General features: G+C 41.2%; 1 protein-coding gene across 9 annotated transcripts in view; it reads left to right on the top strand.

The window, feature by feature from the left end:
- Nucleotides 1-15,497, top strand: part of ncoa4 (nuclear receptor coactivator 4) — a 35,844-nt gene extending 20,347 nt beyond the window's left edge. For 6 of the 9 annotated variants that reach the window (XM_068020755.1, XM_068020761.1, XM_068020763.1 and 3 more), the window contains 11 exons: nucleotides 747-907; nucleotides 1,082-1,222; nucleotides 2,953-3,041; nucleotides 4,009-4,117; nucleotides 4,909-4,986; nucleotides 5,693-5,806; nucleotides 7,743-8,972; nucleotides 10,500-10,580; nucleotides 11,534-11,620; nucleotides 12,144-12,230; nucleotides 13,310-15,497. In XM_068020755.1, coding sequence (XP_067876856.1) covers nucleotides 747-907; nucleotides 1,082-1,222; nucleotides 2,953-3,041; nucleotides 4,009-4,117; nucleotides 4,909-4,986; nucleotides 5,693-5,806; nucleotides 7,743-8,972; nucleotides 10,500-10,580; nucleotides 11,534-11,620; nucleotides 12,144-12,197 — 2,144 coding nt within the window. In that variant the 3' untranslated portion in view covers nucleotides 12,198-12,230; nucleotides 13,310-15,497. Of the gene's footprint in view, nucleotides 1-746; nucleotides 908-1,081; nucleotides 1,223-2,952; nucleotides 3,042-4,008; nucleotides 4,118-4,908; nucleotides 4,987-5,692; nucleotides 5,807-7,742; nucleotides 8,973-10,499; nucleotides 10,581-11,533; nucleotides 11,621-12,143; nucleotides 12,235-13,309 lie in introns of all 9 variants that reach the window. The other 3 variants (XM_068020758.1, XM_068020760.1, XM_068020756.1) reach the window with 2 other exon arrangements.
- The last annotated feature ends 1,717 nt before the right edge of the window (nucleotides 15,498-17,214 follow it).

Raw genomic sequence — 17,214 nt, forward strand, 5'->3', positions numbered from 1 at the left:
TCAGCTGAGAGCAGTGGGCAAAATTGACCAAAGAATGGGGAAAATTTTTAATTTCTTGTAAAATTTTCAATTTCATCTTCCTTTCTCCACTACAGCTGACCACTTATTACACAAGACATTAAAAGTATGAAGTATTCAACTTGAGAATTTTCCTGAAAAAAAACTATGCTGAAGGGTCTTGTCATTAAAATTTTAAAGTGGAAGCTGAAATACTTGGAACACTTGCTATCTCTTTATACCCAAGCTAACAGTTCCTAGGAGGGCTGCACCATATTCTGAACAAGTCTTACATTTTAAGTGGTTTACCAATAGGTTTTGCTTAAATATATTAAACATAGTTAATTTCCATCATATTTTCATGGAAGAGATATTTACACATTTCCTCCCCTAGCTCCACATTTCAGCTCCTTTCCCTCCCCTCCCACCACCACCACCATGAGCAACACCAGGGCAGATCAGCTATAATTTAAAATAAAATATCCTTATAACTTGAAATATATGGTGGAAGAGCCAGATATTTTTGAGATCTGAATCTAAAATGGTGTTCTTGATGTTGGAGAGGTCAAGTTGCTAAGTGAACTTAAATCTTGTAAAATCAGCCAGAATGTGAAGAATCGGTATTTGGAGTTTTTAAACATTGAGCTGCTTTAAAGTTACTGGCACTTAATGGGGGTTGAGTGTGTGACTGCCCTGTTAATCTTGCATGCCCATATCCATAGTTGAATTTCTTAACTACTTCCTTTCAGCAGAGACCAAGATGAACCCAACAAGCAACCACGGTGGGGAAAGTACCGGCTTCCAATCCAAGGGCTCCTTAATTAATTGTTTGCAGGCCAAGCGAGATCTGGAGACAGCCATCAGCAGTATCATTCTGGCCGAACAGGAGATAAAAGCAAACAGTAATGAGGTAAGCCAAGCTTGGACCATGTTGAGTGGCTGGTGAGAACACTTGGGCCGATTTTTTTTTTTAAAGTAAAATCAAGTTTTTAATACTGTGGCCTGTAGTTTTTATTTTTTATATAGGTGCATACAATTTCTTGGAAAAGGAATGTCGTTGCTCAGTTTCTCGTTCTTTTTGTAGGTAAAATTTCAAATTCACAGCTGCATCAGTCGTCACATGGAGTGCCTGCGGAGTAGGGAGGTTTATCTCTTGGAGCAGATCGACCTTGTGCAACAGCTGAAGGAGGAATCCCTGCAGCAACAGATTCAGCAGCTTTACTGGGTAAGGGAACAGTTGATGTGCCATTAGAGTAACAATTATAGAGGATGGTATTAAATTAGAAAACCACATTAGGGGCTCTTGGTGTACACTTCATTAAAAGGATCATGCAATGCTTGTGTTCTTGTGAAATTTTCATGAATGTTATGCTTTATAAAATGCTGAATTATGTATGTTGATAAATTGATCCCTTTTATATTGAAATCCTACTCACCAGTGCAGTTTATTAGTAATAAACTAAGCCAATGTTTAAAATAAAACCTGAAGCTACTTTATTTTTTTTATTAGAGATACAGCACTGAAACAGGCCCTTCGGCCCACCGAGTCTGTGCTGACCAACAACCACCCTTTTATACTAATCCTACATTAATCTCATATTCCCTACTACACCCCCACCATTCTCCTACCACCTACCTACACTAGGGGCAATTTACAATGGGTAATTTACCTACCAACCTGCAAGTCTTTGGCTGTGGGAGGAAACCAGAGCACCCGGCGGAAACCCACGCAGTCACAGGGAGAACTTGCAAACTCCGCACACCCAGAACTGAACCCGGGTCGCTGGAGCTTTGAGGCTGCGGTGCTAACCACTGCGCCGCCCTGCTAACCATTGTGCGACTGTGCCGCTACTGATGTATCTCAGGACTGAAATGACCAATGTTTTGTCTTCTGTACTTCATTGCCTATTCTATTTCCCCAACAATACCTTCCTCTACCCTATCTCTGTTCCTCTGCCACTAAAATCCATATCCCTGCATTTATCATCTCCAGACTTGATTTTTCTATTATCATCCCTTATGCTGCATAGACACCACCTGGCTCAGAATAGCTGTCCATCTCCTGCCCTGCAGTATGTCCCATTTGCTCATCATTTGACCTACAGTAACACTCTTTTTCTTTCCTTTTTTAAAAAAAAACTTCAGAGCCTTTTTTTTTGTTCTTATGAGGCATTTGGTTTACACCATCTAATCTAATCTAATCGCTTTCGCTCCCTCCACGGCGAGATGTCTATTGCCGTATCCATTCATACACTTATTGTCCTCTGGCCCCCATATAAATGGAAGTTGATTAGTTTCTTGCACTGACAACACCTCAGGTACCTGATGGTAGAGATTTGGAATTTGAGTTCTAATGTGTTGATTGAATTCCAGTATCTAAAACTGGATTATAAAAAAAGTTCTCACTTATTTGAAAAGTGAACCGCATTAAAATCTTATCTTTGAATTTGGCCAGATCAGTGTATTCCAAGGGTTCCTCTGGATTGATCCTACTTCAAATTTAATTTCTTATTCATGTCAGAGACTTCATCCTGGAATATTTGCTTCTTGCATCGCCGGCTGAGTCCGATGGATATGAGTTGGAGTTCCATAGCTGGGCTTGAGTGCACAAACTGGGCTGGGAAGTACTAAGGGAGTGCTGCATTGTTGATTAGTGTGGTGCCTCAAATGAAGGAATAAACTGAGATCCCAAATGCCCGTTCAGATGGGCATTGAAGAGGAGCAGTAATTTTTTTTTTCTTTCCCTGTTCCCTACTGGGGTTTCTCCTTCAGCTAGTGATTCACCTCTGTTCTCTGTAGGATGCTGCTGGTGCAGAATATCTGCCACCTTGGGCCTGACAGCTTGCCAAACTAGGATTACTGTACTACGAGTAATTGAATTGTACAAAGAATGTTTGAGTTGTGCTGACATGATATAAGGTGCTGTATAAATGCAATTTTTATTTTTCCCCTCAGCTGCTGGGTCAGTTCAATTGCCTTATTCATCAATTGGAACATCCCCAGAGTAACCTTCCAACTGATCAAATTATAACCTGCCTGGAGAGGTGAGAGTTGCCATGCAACCAATTGTGGCTTTTTAAAAAAAAAAAATGTTCTTGATCTGTATACTTGTATATGAACTTGAAATCCGAATTAAGTTATAGAGTAATTTCAAGTCAGCCATATGGGTCCTTCGTTTTGAGCTTGTGATAGAATAAATGGCTGTTCTAACTAGCTCTGTTCAGTACATAGCTGTGTGTGACTGATCAGATGAGTGTGGGATTCTGTGACTGATTTAGGAGGGGTGTCTGATTCAGCAGCACTGTTTAAAATAATACCGTGTTCATGCTAAAGATATTTGGAGTTAGCATTCCAGTTCTAATCTCAGGTTTCAGGAAGTCGTGAGTTTACTTTATACCACTATCCCAAACTGTAGTGGTCACCATGTACACAAAAGCCCCCGACAAGTGGTCTGAAGCTCAACAGAAGCTTGGGACAGCACCTCATCTTTTGATTAGCACTTTATAGCCTTCTGGATTCAACACTAAGTTCAACAATGTCAGATCACAACCACCATTTTCTTTCCAACAGCTGTTCGCAATGATTCTGCTATTGCCATTTACATCTCACCTTTTTGTTTATTTACTTGTCCCATTACCATCCCCTTTTGTCATTTAGTCTATCCTGCCTTCCACCCCATCACAGACCTTGCCTTTTGTTCTTCCCGCCCCCACTCACTTTTCCCTGCCTCTGTACTTGCTTAAAATCTGCTACGTCTTTAACATTTTCCAGTTCTGTTGAAAAGCTGTCTTGAAAAGGGAGCTCTGTTTCTCTCTCCACAGATGCTGCCTGAAGTGAATATTTCCAGTGCTTTCTGTTTGTTTTAGATTTCCAGCATTTGTAGTGTTTTGCTTTTGTTTTGGAATGGCTTGCGTGTGTTAAGTGATCCCACAGCTTTTCTGGCACTTAAGGTATTAAGAAATAAATAATAAAACGCAGCCTTTTACAGATTTAGTATTTGTCCCATTCCAGATTGAAGAACTTGACCCTGAAACCAGAAGAATCTCCAACCCTGAATTTTGAGGCCGATGTCCCTTCACTCCGCCAAGCCATTACAAGCTTTGGGGCCATCAAAACGCTGGTAAGAGTCTTAACCTGTCTGAGTTTAAAGAAGATTTATTTTTGTCTCAAGGGTGTATGGTTTGGAGCAAATGAAGTTGCTAATTATTGGCGGAAGGTTTGTGTCGCAATGAGAAATGATCCTTTATTTGCTGACTACCAATGTATGCTGAACTATTGAGCACATTTCATTTGGAGCATTACTTCTACATTGGCTAATTGTCCTTGTGGCTTCTTTGTAAAGGGTTGCTTCACTAATGACCGTGTTGTAACTGTCCAGATGGAGCCTTAGATTTAATCTAAATTTAGCATTCACAAGAATCAGGAATAACCAGTATTTTAACTTTGTGGCTTTAGGGTGTGCCTTTCTGTTCTGATATTCCTACAAAGGCTCTGCTCTCCCTTGCTCCTCTTAAAATGATTCAATGTGATCAAACCTGTGCTACTTTAATGACGCAACTGAGTGGTGTAATCTGTGTAACAGAAAAGCTACTTTAGTAACCTAAGGGTTTGGCAGGGTCACAGTTTTCTTATCACCACGGTGGCTAAAGATTGTTTGGGTGGATTTGGAGACTTTGGCTTAGATTTGAAACCTGGATTAGAACCAACAGTTTCTCCTTCTGGTTTGAAGAAAAAGGCAGGTGACTAATGCAATTCCAAGTTTTGGGACAGCAAATGAGTTAGTATTTAAACCAAGTGAGTGAGTGACGTGGGCTCATTTAGTTTGGCAAGTGTGACAAGTAGGACTCTTCTTGTGTGTGCATTGACTGCACAACTACAGGAATCAAAGGAATTATTTCTGGTCTTGTGTAGGTTTCAGAGACTGAGTACAAGAGTCCTTGCAACATGGCAGCCAATCTAGATTACTGCTTGGTACCGCTGCTGGCAAAGGTAAGCCTTTTTCTTTTAAAATTTTGATGTCACATCCCGTGCAGTTCTAAGTGAGTTGATTTTGTTGTTCCTGATCTGTGTTTTATATTGTTTAAAAGCAGCACTGTTTTCACTACTGGAGTATATGTGCCAAGTCCATAACCCACTAATGGTGTCAATTGCTGTATGAAGACCACTGATGGCACTGGGGATGCATGAGATTGTGGGTGGGTGGTGGGGGGAAATTCCAGCACAACTTGAGTATAAAATTAGGCAATGTCGGGGACTGCTGGTTTGCTATTGGTCTTTTTCCTCAGCAAACCTCAACTTTCGGTTTGGGTTCAAGTCTTAGCAGCCTGTTGGTCTTTGCATCTTCTGGTCTTCCTTACAGTATTCATGTTTTGTAATTAAGCAAATGCTAATGTTGCACAAAAAAGTATTTGTAAATGCCTTCACAATTGAATTGTGACATTGTTGATTTATATTCAAGCAGGCAGAGGGTGAGTGATGGTCACCTGATTGTAGCTGTCATCTTTAGAAAAGTAGTGAGCCTCTGTTCTCTGCCTCCCATGGTGGAATGACCAGAGATTTCGATGTCCCACACACTGCAGATGTGACCATCTGGAGCATTGGGCCACCTCATGAACCTTCTGTTTTGCCCTGCTGCTGTTTGACTTTACATCCTTAACTTAAGGCAGTAGCACTAATGTTGGCAATCTTCTTGCAGAAATCATTCCCCAATGGAAAGGAATGCCCGCTTGCTGACTGGCTGTGTAGTCCTCCTCCTGCAAAGATGCCAATTTTGAACCTGCAGGATTGTCTACTGAAACAGTCTGGCCAGGTGGGTATCGATCGATTGCCTGGAGTTGTAAAGTCTTGTTGCATACTGATAGTTTTCTATTTTAGGATAAAGTGGTGGATTGTGTTGCCACAATTTTTAAGTAACTCACTACTAGTGTTTGTCATGTGTCTGTTACTGCTAGGAGCAATTTGAGATAATAGATTGGAGCTTTGTTATAGTATTGAAAGCTTTTTTTTTTCTCCCGCCCCCCCCCCCCCCATTCTCCTCTCCTGTCACATATAGCACAGATTGACTTATCAATATGTGCTGACAGCATCTTGAATTTTAAAAGATGTGACATTTGTGGAACTGTTTGCACTGCGATGTCTCTGAAGGCCAGTATCCACATGCTTTATCATTTAAAAAAAAAATCTAATTCTATATTATCCACTCTGAACTAACTTAATCCTTTTAAAACAAAGATTAATTGTGATACACATTACTTTTTTAATATTTTTAAAGGCACTGTAAAACCTGAGTGAAAGGATCCATTTATATTTCTGTCCAATTCTGGAGATTTTCTGGTGGGCCATTGCAATGTGATGTTTCACAGCACCAGTGAAAAATCCCACTTGCTCAGTTATCCAAACCTTTGATATAAGGCAGAAATTGATTTCAGTGTGTTTAAAAACACATGAAAGTGTCTTTCGTTCAGTACTTTCTCGCACGTTACGTCTAACAGTTTTGCATTGATTCTAATCCAGGGTAATCTTAAAAATGAAGACTAGTTGACTGGTTTCAAACCAAGTGACACAGCTATTTGCTACACCAATTTTAAATTGGAACTACTGAGGAACATTAACCTAATGTTCTTTTTGTTTTAGTTCTTTACTTCTGAGGGTAAAACTGGATTAAGTCATGCATAGTAATAGTAAAAATAGAAAAATGGGGTATGATGTACATTGGTCTGTTAAAGTGCATTATTATGCAAATGTTTTTGCTTGCTTAGCGTTTCCATTAAGTGCTGATTAGATTATACATCTTTGAACTCTGGCTCATCTAATCATTAATTAGCAGGGCAATTTAACAAACTATAATGTTCATTAGATCACTTTAAATACCTATAGAAAGGTGTAGCTTTGGAAATGACAAACCATGTAAGTCATTGTCTTCAGTCCCCACCACAAACCTTGCTTCTTAGCCATTGGAAACTGTCTGAGGCTTAACCAGACTGTTCGCAAACTGTTATATTTGACCCCTAAATGAGCTTCTGTGCCATCATGAAGACTGCCTATTTCCACCTCCTGTAACATTGCCCAACGCCAACCCGGCCTCAGCTTATCTGCTGCTGAAATTCTCATCCATGCCTTTGTTACCTTTAGAGTATCTAATGCACTTTTGGCCAGCCTCCCATGCTCCACCCTCTGTTAAACTTGAGGTCATCCAAAGCTCTGCTGCCTGTGTCCTAACTCGCACCAAGTCCTCTTCACCCATCAGCCCTGTGCTTTCTGGTCAAGCAATGCCTCTTTTTTTTTTTTTTTGTTCTGGCCTCTTGAGCAACCCTGATTTTAATTGCTCCACCATTGGTGTCTAAGCCCTAAACTCTGGAATTCACTTCCCCTTTACCTACTTTCCTACTTTTTCATGTTATTACCAAATTATTTTTGCAAGCTTCTATTGATCCTGGTTGTGGACCTTCCTTGTAGTTAGGTAGGTGTTCATACAGGCTCAGCCTGCCTGGGACTAGTCAAAACCAATGGCACTTAACTGTAGACAAACCAATTTGGTAATATGTCTGCTGTTGGAGGCAACCATGTGATATAAACAGGTGATTCAGAGGTAACATAATAGTGAATAGGTATATTTGAAATTCTGTGCTCAGTTCATGCCTGTATATCTCTGGAGTAGATTAACGTTGGGATTCAGTGCTGAAGTCTGGATAGTGTTCTGCATTAGGGAAATCTGAAATTCACGGCAATATTTAATTTTTCCATAGGGATCCCTACCAAATCAGAGTGCAATGGATCCAGACCAGTACAAAATGCCAGTCTGGGGACATCAGAAGGGCCTTGAGCACTGGCTGCTTCCTGACAAGCAGAAGAGTAACCCAGCTGAGAACATTACGACTGAACAATACACCCAAACCGCCACCAGCTGTAACCTGAGCCCAGAAAACCCAGACTACTACAGAATGCAGGCCTGGGTTCATCGGCAGGGCCTTGAGCACTGGCTTTTTCCCAGGAAGCAGAATGATGACACAACTGAGAAGACCAGTGCACTGCATCGCACAAGTCCCACTAACGATAATCCAAAGGATCTGAATTACTACAAATTGCAAGCCTGGGGGCATCGACAGGGCCTTGAGTACTGGCTACTTCCTGACCAGCAGAACTCCAGTCCTACCAAGGATGTCCCTGCACGCCAGCGTACTGAGTCATCAGGTAGTTCTTCCACCTTTGAGCTCATAGAGGAATTTGACATGGAGGTTGTGGACCAAGAAGTGGAAGAACTAAACCCATCTTCTGGAAAAATAAGCCTCACTGATGTGAAGAGAACACATTCTGAAAAAACAAGTGGTGGCAGCATCAATGAAGACAAGTGGAAATCCATCACACAACCTTTCAGAGAGAAGTATAACACGAGTGAGTGGCTTTTGAAGCCGAGCAAGGCTGAATCCTGTGGTAGTTGCTGTGCTGTTCAGACAAAAGCAGTTGAGATTGAAAACCTTGGCAAGCTGAAGTGCCTGAGTGAGCACCATAGTGCCAAGAAGCCATCGCCTGCTTCACCAAACAATGCCTGCCACCTTCAACCACCATTGCCAATCCGACTGGCGGATGTGTGTAAAGCTAACGAGCAATGCAGCAGTTTCTCAGAGTGTGTTTGTGGCCGAAGTTGTGAAAAGGAGGCGGTCAATGAGTGGCTACTTAAACAAGGAGGGAGAGACAAGAATGGTGTGCAGACAGGCCAGCCAAGCAAACATACTGTTGAGCAGCAGAAGACTGATTTAGATCAGTGGCTGCATCCCCAGTCAAAATCCATAAAAGAGCCACCTCCAGAGTCCTTTGTCAGCAATCCTGTGAAGTTGCCTGAAAGCCTGAAGTCAAGCACTCTACTCAACCCTCCCAGAAATCTGGATAAGTCGGTGGCCTCTAAAAGGTCTGAGCACACTGAGAAGGGAGCTGAGCTTGAAGTAGAGAATAAATTTTTGTTGCGCAAGGAGGCACATGTAAGAATCCTATTATGTATTATGTTTGCTATCTGTTAATTTAACAGGGTGGATTGGTTCATACTTTCGTCATTTGACGATGAACCAATTCCATTCACCAGATGGGTACGGAAATCCATAGACTATCAAATCACTCCAAAATAATAGTTCGTTTCACTTCTCAAGGTGGCCATGTTGCTTTTTCTACCATTTGAGTGGCCATAAATTTTTCAGCCATGGAAATGCCTGTAGCATTCCTCAATGTAGTCTCGCCTCTTTCCCCGGGGCCAAAGCTTTCCCGAGGTTCCCAGTGATTGCGGATATTTTCAGCAGTCTGAGCAGGCTCCACCTTTGCAGCCCATGACAATTGGGAGGCAATAATGTTAGTATACAGTTTAGTATTTGTTTGAGAGAGATATGAAAGCTTTATAGCACATTAGCCATGTGGACGTTGCTTCAAAATCGTTAAATGGGTAAAAGATCTTCAGTAAGAATTCCAAAGGTCCCTGTTTTATTAAGTCTGATTAGAAAGCTGTGCTTTCACCTCAATGAGCTGGGTTTTAAACAAACAGCCAGAGAATAAAGGTCATCCTCTCTTGTGAGCTGTTTAGGTTTAGCCTCTGTCTCCATTCCAGTGGAATCCATTCCATTTCATTTTGGGGTTGCTATGATTACAAATTGTTCCATTCTTGCCGATTTACCTTATTGAATAGTATTTACCTCAGACTTTGGTCTCCATTTAACTTCATCAAATCTATTACTGTCCAGAAGTTTTACATCTCACCTTGCACAGCACCTTTTTGAGGATATGCATTTAAACGTCCAAATCAAGAACCAGTTGTGCATAGCCCCAGCTGGTGGTAGGCAGATGTCATTGATCATAGAGTAGTTTTTGCAGTGAAAAGGGTTGTTTGTATGGCTGTTGTTCATTGATAGCCGAGATTTTTGATGTAGTTTTCATTGTTCTCCAACAAATTCATCTTCCTAAAGAATAGGACAGCTGGCACAGGGCAAAGATCGCATAGGGAGTTGAATTGGATATACTCTAGTTGAGAAGCGGCTGACAGGTCACAGTGCAATGTGTGTTTTTTTAAACTTAGCCAGTCGGAGGATGCAGCTTTTCAGTGCCAAATCTGAAACTGTGTTCAGTTGGATTCCTTCAATCTAGTATTGGATTCTTGAAAATTGAATGTGGTGATTATAAATGGATTCCGACTTTGAGCCCAGGCTCTAGTGGTGAATATCAGTAATCTGCCATTTTGCTCGGCCATTGGAGTTGATCTTGGGTGTGGCTGACTCTCTCCCCTCTCCATGAACCAAACGTTACAGGAGAATCTAGTTATGGGTGTCACCAATTGTGCCTTTTTGCAGCAGTTTCATCAATTGAAAGTGATTGCTCATGGTCTATTCTTCCCTGTACTCAACTAATGTTGAGGCTAGTGCATTACAGGTTTAATGACAAAGTGGAAATTCTTTTCAAAGTTCTGATATTCAGCCTACAATTATTGATGTTTCCCAAGACATTGAACTGTCTGTGTTTGTGCATAGGAACTAAATGGTGTAGCCGACGTGTCCACTCTTTTCTCTAATCTGAACCTTGTTGTCGATCGAGAGAAGCTTCTTGCAAAGGTCAGTATCTGCAGTGTGGCATTGCCAATGTAAATGGGCTATCTGACTGTGTACTGTACATCTAATCTTTCACTGAAAGAGCCAATCCAGCAAGTTTTGGGATGCTCCAATTCTGCTCTTGTCTTTTATCCAGCCATACCTTGTAATAGTGGTCACTGGGTGGCTTTTTTTTTTAATCAATTTATGCCCTGGTATAGATACATTAAATTTGAGGGTGATTGTTTCACTGCGTAAGACAATAGCATGACCAAGAATTTAGTGCTGGTAACAGTGAGAAAATACCTGAGCAGTTTATCACTTAGATTTGAAACCATCCCAGGCTGATGCTCCTGTTTCATTCTGCTCCCTCCCATCTCTATTTGACCAGTAAATTATGATACTTGGAGAGACTGAGATCTAGCTGGTGAGGGTAATGGATTTGTTACATATTTTGATCTCACTTAAATGTTTAACGCTTCACCTGATTTTGAGACTTAACTATACGGAGTTGATTTGAGCTCAGCTGAACCAGCAGAAATTAGTCTTGGTGCTAGAAAAGGTTGAGCTATACCCCAATCCTGATTGCTATCCAGTGACAGTATAGAGTTCAGTTTGGTTGTGACACTGTCCCTCTCTTCCCCTATATGCTTGCTATCTGACCTCATGTAGAAGAAAAGCCACTTGGTTGTTAGCAATATGAGAGAACTTTGTGGGATGGGTTTCTGTTTAGGGTAAATGAAACTTTACCCTGAATCTGATCAAGAGCTGTGAGTGCTTGCTTGTATTGGGTGAAAAAGTGAGAATGTTCCGTTTTCTGTGACACATATCTCTTTGACCGTGCATTCACTGCACTGAAAGGGCCGTGTGTTCTCATCGTGATTGGATCTGGTGTAGTTTAAAGTAGTTTTCTATTAAGTGTATTTCTGATTGCTGTCAAATTTCTGATCCATAAATTCTTTTCTTTTCTCATGTAGGAGCAATCCAAATCGTTTGGCAATCTGTTTGCTCATTTTAAGGAGCCTTTTGACCCAGAGAAGTGGCTATACAAAGGTCCTCGCAGGGTCAGTAATTGGATGTGATCAGATTAGGGAAGGGGAAATTAGGTGGTATGTAAACTGCATGCATGGAGATTTTTGTTTTTCCCCCACTTGCCCGGGATTATGGACGTAATGTAGGTTTTTGTTTTTTGTTGCACTGAGATTGGAACTGGTCAACCCGTAGAGTCTGGGACTTTCAGCAGCTGAGGAGTTTGTGCGCAGACTGCATGTAATGTCAGTGCAGAGCATGGTTTTGTATAACCAAATAAAGGCACATGGGGAATTTCTGGCATGTCTGAGAGGAAATGTCCCCACTGAGCAGTTTTAAAAACAAATCATTATTTGGTTTTCAGATTTTTGTTTGGCATGGGTATGAAGAGCTATAGAGCCAGAATGGGTAAATGGAGTTAAGACATGGACCAACCATGATCTAATTAAATGGCGGTTAAGTTCGAGGGCTGACTGGCCTACTTGTGTTCCTTGTACCCTGACTGAATGCTGAAGTAATAGATTAAATCCTTCTCTAATGATATGTCCTTTAATGTAGATTGAACAAGGCCCACGGGGAGCCTATATCCCAAAGGTCAGTGGAATCTGTTGATCAGGAAAAGCGACTGGACAAGATCCTCATTTGGTTGGTAATGCATACTATATTTCTCTATAATATAAGCTCGAGAAGAAGGGTATATGAGGGCTTTTAGCTATTTGTAATGTTGCGTTGGAAGTCTGTGCACTAGTGTTCCTGGTATTGAAGCAGAAGGTAGGAATTGGGACTTTAACAGTTTATACATTTTTGTACTTTATACCTAATTTTAGGATATTCTTGTGGCAAGATACACCAGTGTGTCACGGCACAGACCAAGTATTGTGACTGATTCGTGTAATCTCGGCTAACACGAGGTTGCTTTCACACGGAATGGAGGGAGGATCCATGGCGTTATTCACTCACGCTTTCTAACGGCCAGTTCAAGAATTACGGAGACTTGGGTAGCAAGTTGTCTGCCAGATGTCTGAAGGGGGAGGTGAAGGACACTAGGGGAGGAGCTGCAATCTAATTTAAATATCTTTGTGCAACCCATGACGAAATCACACACATCTTTTACTTCTCATCTGAAATAAGGGATCATCAATAAATGTTCATCTTCCTTTTTAAATGAAGTTGCGTATTGTGTTCTGCGCCATCTGCACAATTCTCCACCCCATCCTGTCTCTCCACATCAGATTTATCAGTTAATCTGATTGGCAGCATTTTTCTTTCTACACGTGACAAATGTTCAGGTCGGCAACAGGCCTTTAATCCTGAGTTCTTAATTCTGTTCCACACTGAGCAATGGTTTCTCCCATTCTCTACACTGGTGTTGAGGCTACTATTCCTGCTCCACATTGTGTTTAGGTAAACATTGTGTATACAGCAGCCCAACAACTTTCCCTTCAGCCTCTGGTTGCAGTTGTCTTCCTCAACCTATTTAGTATGTCAGGTGCTGTAACAGCGAGACTTTGTTCCAAGTAAATATCGTAAATGTATTATTGAGCAATTAACTGATGCGAAGGTAACAGTGGAAAAACTTTCCACTGGGATTTAGAGCCGTTCTTATGAAATAAGGGTGCTGAGTGTTTTTCCTGATATACTATAGCCTCCACAGACCATGCATCTGATGAATGATCTTTTACCTTTTTTAAAAAAAATTGTACCTGTTTTTTTTTATTTTGCAGCTTTGAACCACCAACGTTAAAGATGAATTGGCTGACTTGCCATTATTCTGGAACTACATCAGACGCACACTCATCCCCTCTGAGATTCTGCTGAATCAATTTCTTGCTTCTGCCTTGAAAACTACTGTGTTCAAATCCTTTCTGGTGTGTGTGAGTTGTCCTGTGAAACTGGGTAGAGTCAACACAATCTATGTAATCCTCCTCCCGCTTAAAAAAAAAAAGTGACCATTTTCACCTTGGGTGATGTGTAACTTATCCCACTGTGAAGACCCTCCCGGGGGGGGTGCAATTAGGTTATATTATCTAACCTGTTAGTTAACCCATATTCAGGGCTCTCTAGCTGACTTGATTAGCAGTGATGCTAGTTACAGTGTTAGAACAAGGAGTCCAGAAAGCAAGCAGATGAAATTAGTGCATTAATCTGCTCCTAGATGCCTTTTGCAGACTTTGCAATTGTGTAGTATCTGGAACAATATATGTTGTGCCTCAAATTGCCTTGTAAGGGTACTGGGCATATGAACAGATATAGTAAATGGTAGTGTACATGTTCAAATCCATGTTGAGGTGGCTCAGTGAAATGCCAGCTGTCCCTTCGAGGCTCATGGCTAGATTGGCATATACTATCATATGGGATAATTCAATCCAGTGATTGAATCCTGCAAACTGCTGCAATATAATCCCATTCTCCAGAGCAAATGAGTTCGCTGTTCATTGTTCTGAATCTTGGTACATTTATATTGTAGCTGGAAGCATTCCCAGCCCCTGGAGGTTACATTCCCATGTAACAGTTCACCTGTTTTTCTTGTGCTGAGTGTGCTGATAACATTTGGAACATATTTTAATTCTGGATCTCTCTCGTTTTGATACGTTGAAATTTCAATTCAAGTGCTCTAGGATTTGATTTCCTTATAAACAAAAATTGAAAGAAGCTGCTGCAAAGCAGTTCAGTCCATGGTGACCACGTACCAGCAAAGTTTTAATAGTGTGTGTGAAGAGAAGTGTGTGCGGGGTGGTTAACCTAATCCAGAACTCCCCTTCCTCCAACCCATCTCGCTTGTTTCATCGCTAACCTTTCTGTTTAATTCTTAGCAAAGTTCTGATTAGTCTTAATCAGATAACTATATTGACACAAATGGGATGATCCATTTGAAAGTGCATCAGTTGCACCTACTGAGGATTCTTGAGCCAGAGGGTGGTGATTTGAGATGTGGGTCATTTCAAACAGTAATTGGAATGTAAAAATTCTGGTAAAATTGAATCCAGCAATTCCAGCACTCTTATTTTAATAGACTTTTTTTTGATTGGAAGATGCTTGTTATCATTGTTTTGATTCTAAACATGTAATAAACCATGGGAGGGAGGAGGAAGAGTCTTGCAACGTGAAGTCAATGTTGGAAACCTGCCGGTAGCTGTATTGGTGTCTCCTGTCACTTTCACTGAATATGGAAGATGGCATTGGTCTGACTACATGTTGGGTCTTTGTGCTGCATGTGATAACACCAGCTGTGTGTGTGACCTCTTTCAAGTCTCCTCTTGGTGCTGTTCAGTCCTGATGAATGGTTGGATCAGGACTCTTGAATTATGAGATTGAAAATGCTATGGCTGGATCTGTCAATTATCCTGTAGCTGAAGGGCAGATAAGCCGGACAGTGACCCGCTGGTGATGGAAGTCACCGTACTGCCACCTGGCACAGCTTCTTACACTCCAGTGAGTGTATGCCCTGAGCATATGACATTTTATACAGTCATCATGATTGACTGATATCTATGATTTTTGCCAATTGCAGTATAGAGGTGAACACCTTCCCTTTTCTCCCTTCCCATATCTGATCTTTGTTATTGATCAAATTGTGTTTGAGGACTTGACTTTTTTTACAATGTCTGATCAATGACCCACTGCCAGCTCTTTGGAGTTTGGTGTGACTTTAGAGGGTTAAGCTAGTCCTTTTGGTCCAACAGGACACCCATATTAGCTATTTACTATAATCTGTTTTATTAATGTAGCCATCACTGCTTTTACTTTGATTGCAAAACAAATGGGAGCTACAGTGAACTAAATTACATTTCTTCTTTCTCTTTTAATAAAAATCTACCAGGGCATTGCTTCCTCTGTCATCCTTATTTATAGATATTTGTTTTTAATGGTCTTAAAATATGTAATCATCTCAATAAATTGCAGCACAACTAAGTATCTGTTTTTCTTGTTGTACTGGATGGTGTCTGCGTAAGATATACAAGCAAGTTTTCTACAATGCAGCACATTGAAGATGAAGTACATAAGTATGCCCTATATTTACAGTGACCGATCAGGCAGTGTTGCTCGCAGGTAAAATTGTCTTGCTCTCCAATCTTGACCCCTCCAGTGGCAACCTAGTTATGCCTCTTGCCTTCACAATGCACCTGGCGGTGCTTATAAGTCACTACTCAAAATGATAGGGTTCATAAGCATATAACATAACTGTGCATATAAAACAAAACCTTAAGTTTTAGCTGGAGAATTCAAACCAGTTACAGTTCCCAGCTCTATGTACTTGGCGAGCCAAGCCTTCAAATTCCAAAGTATCTGTTCCAATGCCCACTTTTTAAACCCTTCCCCTCCACCAACCTGCAATGTGACAATTCAGATTATACCCCCTAACTTAATTTGCACTCCCTAACTTTCCAGATATATAGTTTCAGGCATGTGTTGAGTCTGCAATAACTTTAATTACATCCACTGTCCAAACTGACACTTCACTGCATGTTAAAATAAATCCTGTCTTATTACTTTGCCAGCCTGTTTTCTTAGAGATTCAGGCTGAGCTGCAAGATATGGCATCCAACTACTTCTATATCACCTTCTGTAGGCTTAGTGTATGGAAGTTCCCAATAATTCCATTGAGTTGATGGGTTGCCTGGGCAGCTGCCCAATGCTGTCTGTAGCGGCAGTTGGTGACACTGGTCATGTAATGATTTGGCTGTTCCACCTCCAGCTTGCATAAGTTACTGACTTAGAGTCATGGAGTCGTACAGCATAGAAACAGGCCCTGTACCTGTCCAGATGCCTCTTAAATGTCGCTACTGTTCCTGCCTCCACCACCTCCTCAGGCAGCTCATTCCAGGTACCCGCTATTCTTTATGTGGAAAAATTACCCCTTTGATCCCCTTTAAACCTCTTCCCTCTCACCTCAAATCTATGTCCTCTAGTTTTAGTCACCCCTATCATGGGAAACAGACTCTGGCTATCTACCCTATCTATGCCTCATAATTTTATATACCTCTATCATGTCCCCTCTCAGCCTTCTTTGCTCCAGGGACTTGTTGATACTTACATTGTTACCTAGCAATACATCTTACTGCCATGACACCGCCAGGCCCAACATTGGCATTCTGGCCAAGGGTATGTCCTTTGGCCCTGAAATATGAATGGGTACTTAGACCCTCTTTAAAAACTAACTACCCCTGACACCAGGATACACCATATATTAGATCAGTGTAAGGTTTGCACCACATTTTGTGAGCTCAGTGTCAATCTGGTGTCTTCCAGCTGCATCTGGCCCCCATGCTGCTCTAGACCTCTTCCTCCCAACCCCAACATTGTAAGCTGCTTTCTGTTCCCTCCTGGTTTGTGGCATTCATGACTTTCTGCCGATAGAACTACCCCTTTGGGCTGATTCACAGAATCCAGGCTCAAAAAGTTCACTCTTTGATTGGATCCTATCTGTTTGTTAGAAGACCCTGTGGGCTGAGGCAGGGAACTAAGGAGGAGTACTGATCAAGCAAGCATACTGTTAAATCACATGGAACAACTTCCAGAGATTGCTAATTAACTCCTACATTAATTCTAAATCTCTGTCCAATTTCATTGTGCTCACTGCTGTTCTCTTAAATTTTAAGTTCAGTTTGAGTTATAACTATTCCATTTT

This window comes from Heterodontus francisci, chromosome 42 (genome assembly GCF_036365525.1).
Source record: "Heterodontus francisci isolate sHetFra1 chromosome 42, sHetFra1.hap1, whole genome shotgun sequence".
Lineage (NCBI taxonomy): Eukaryota > Metazoa > Chordata > Chondrichthyes > Heterodontiformes > Heterodontidae > Heterodontus > Heterodontus francisci.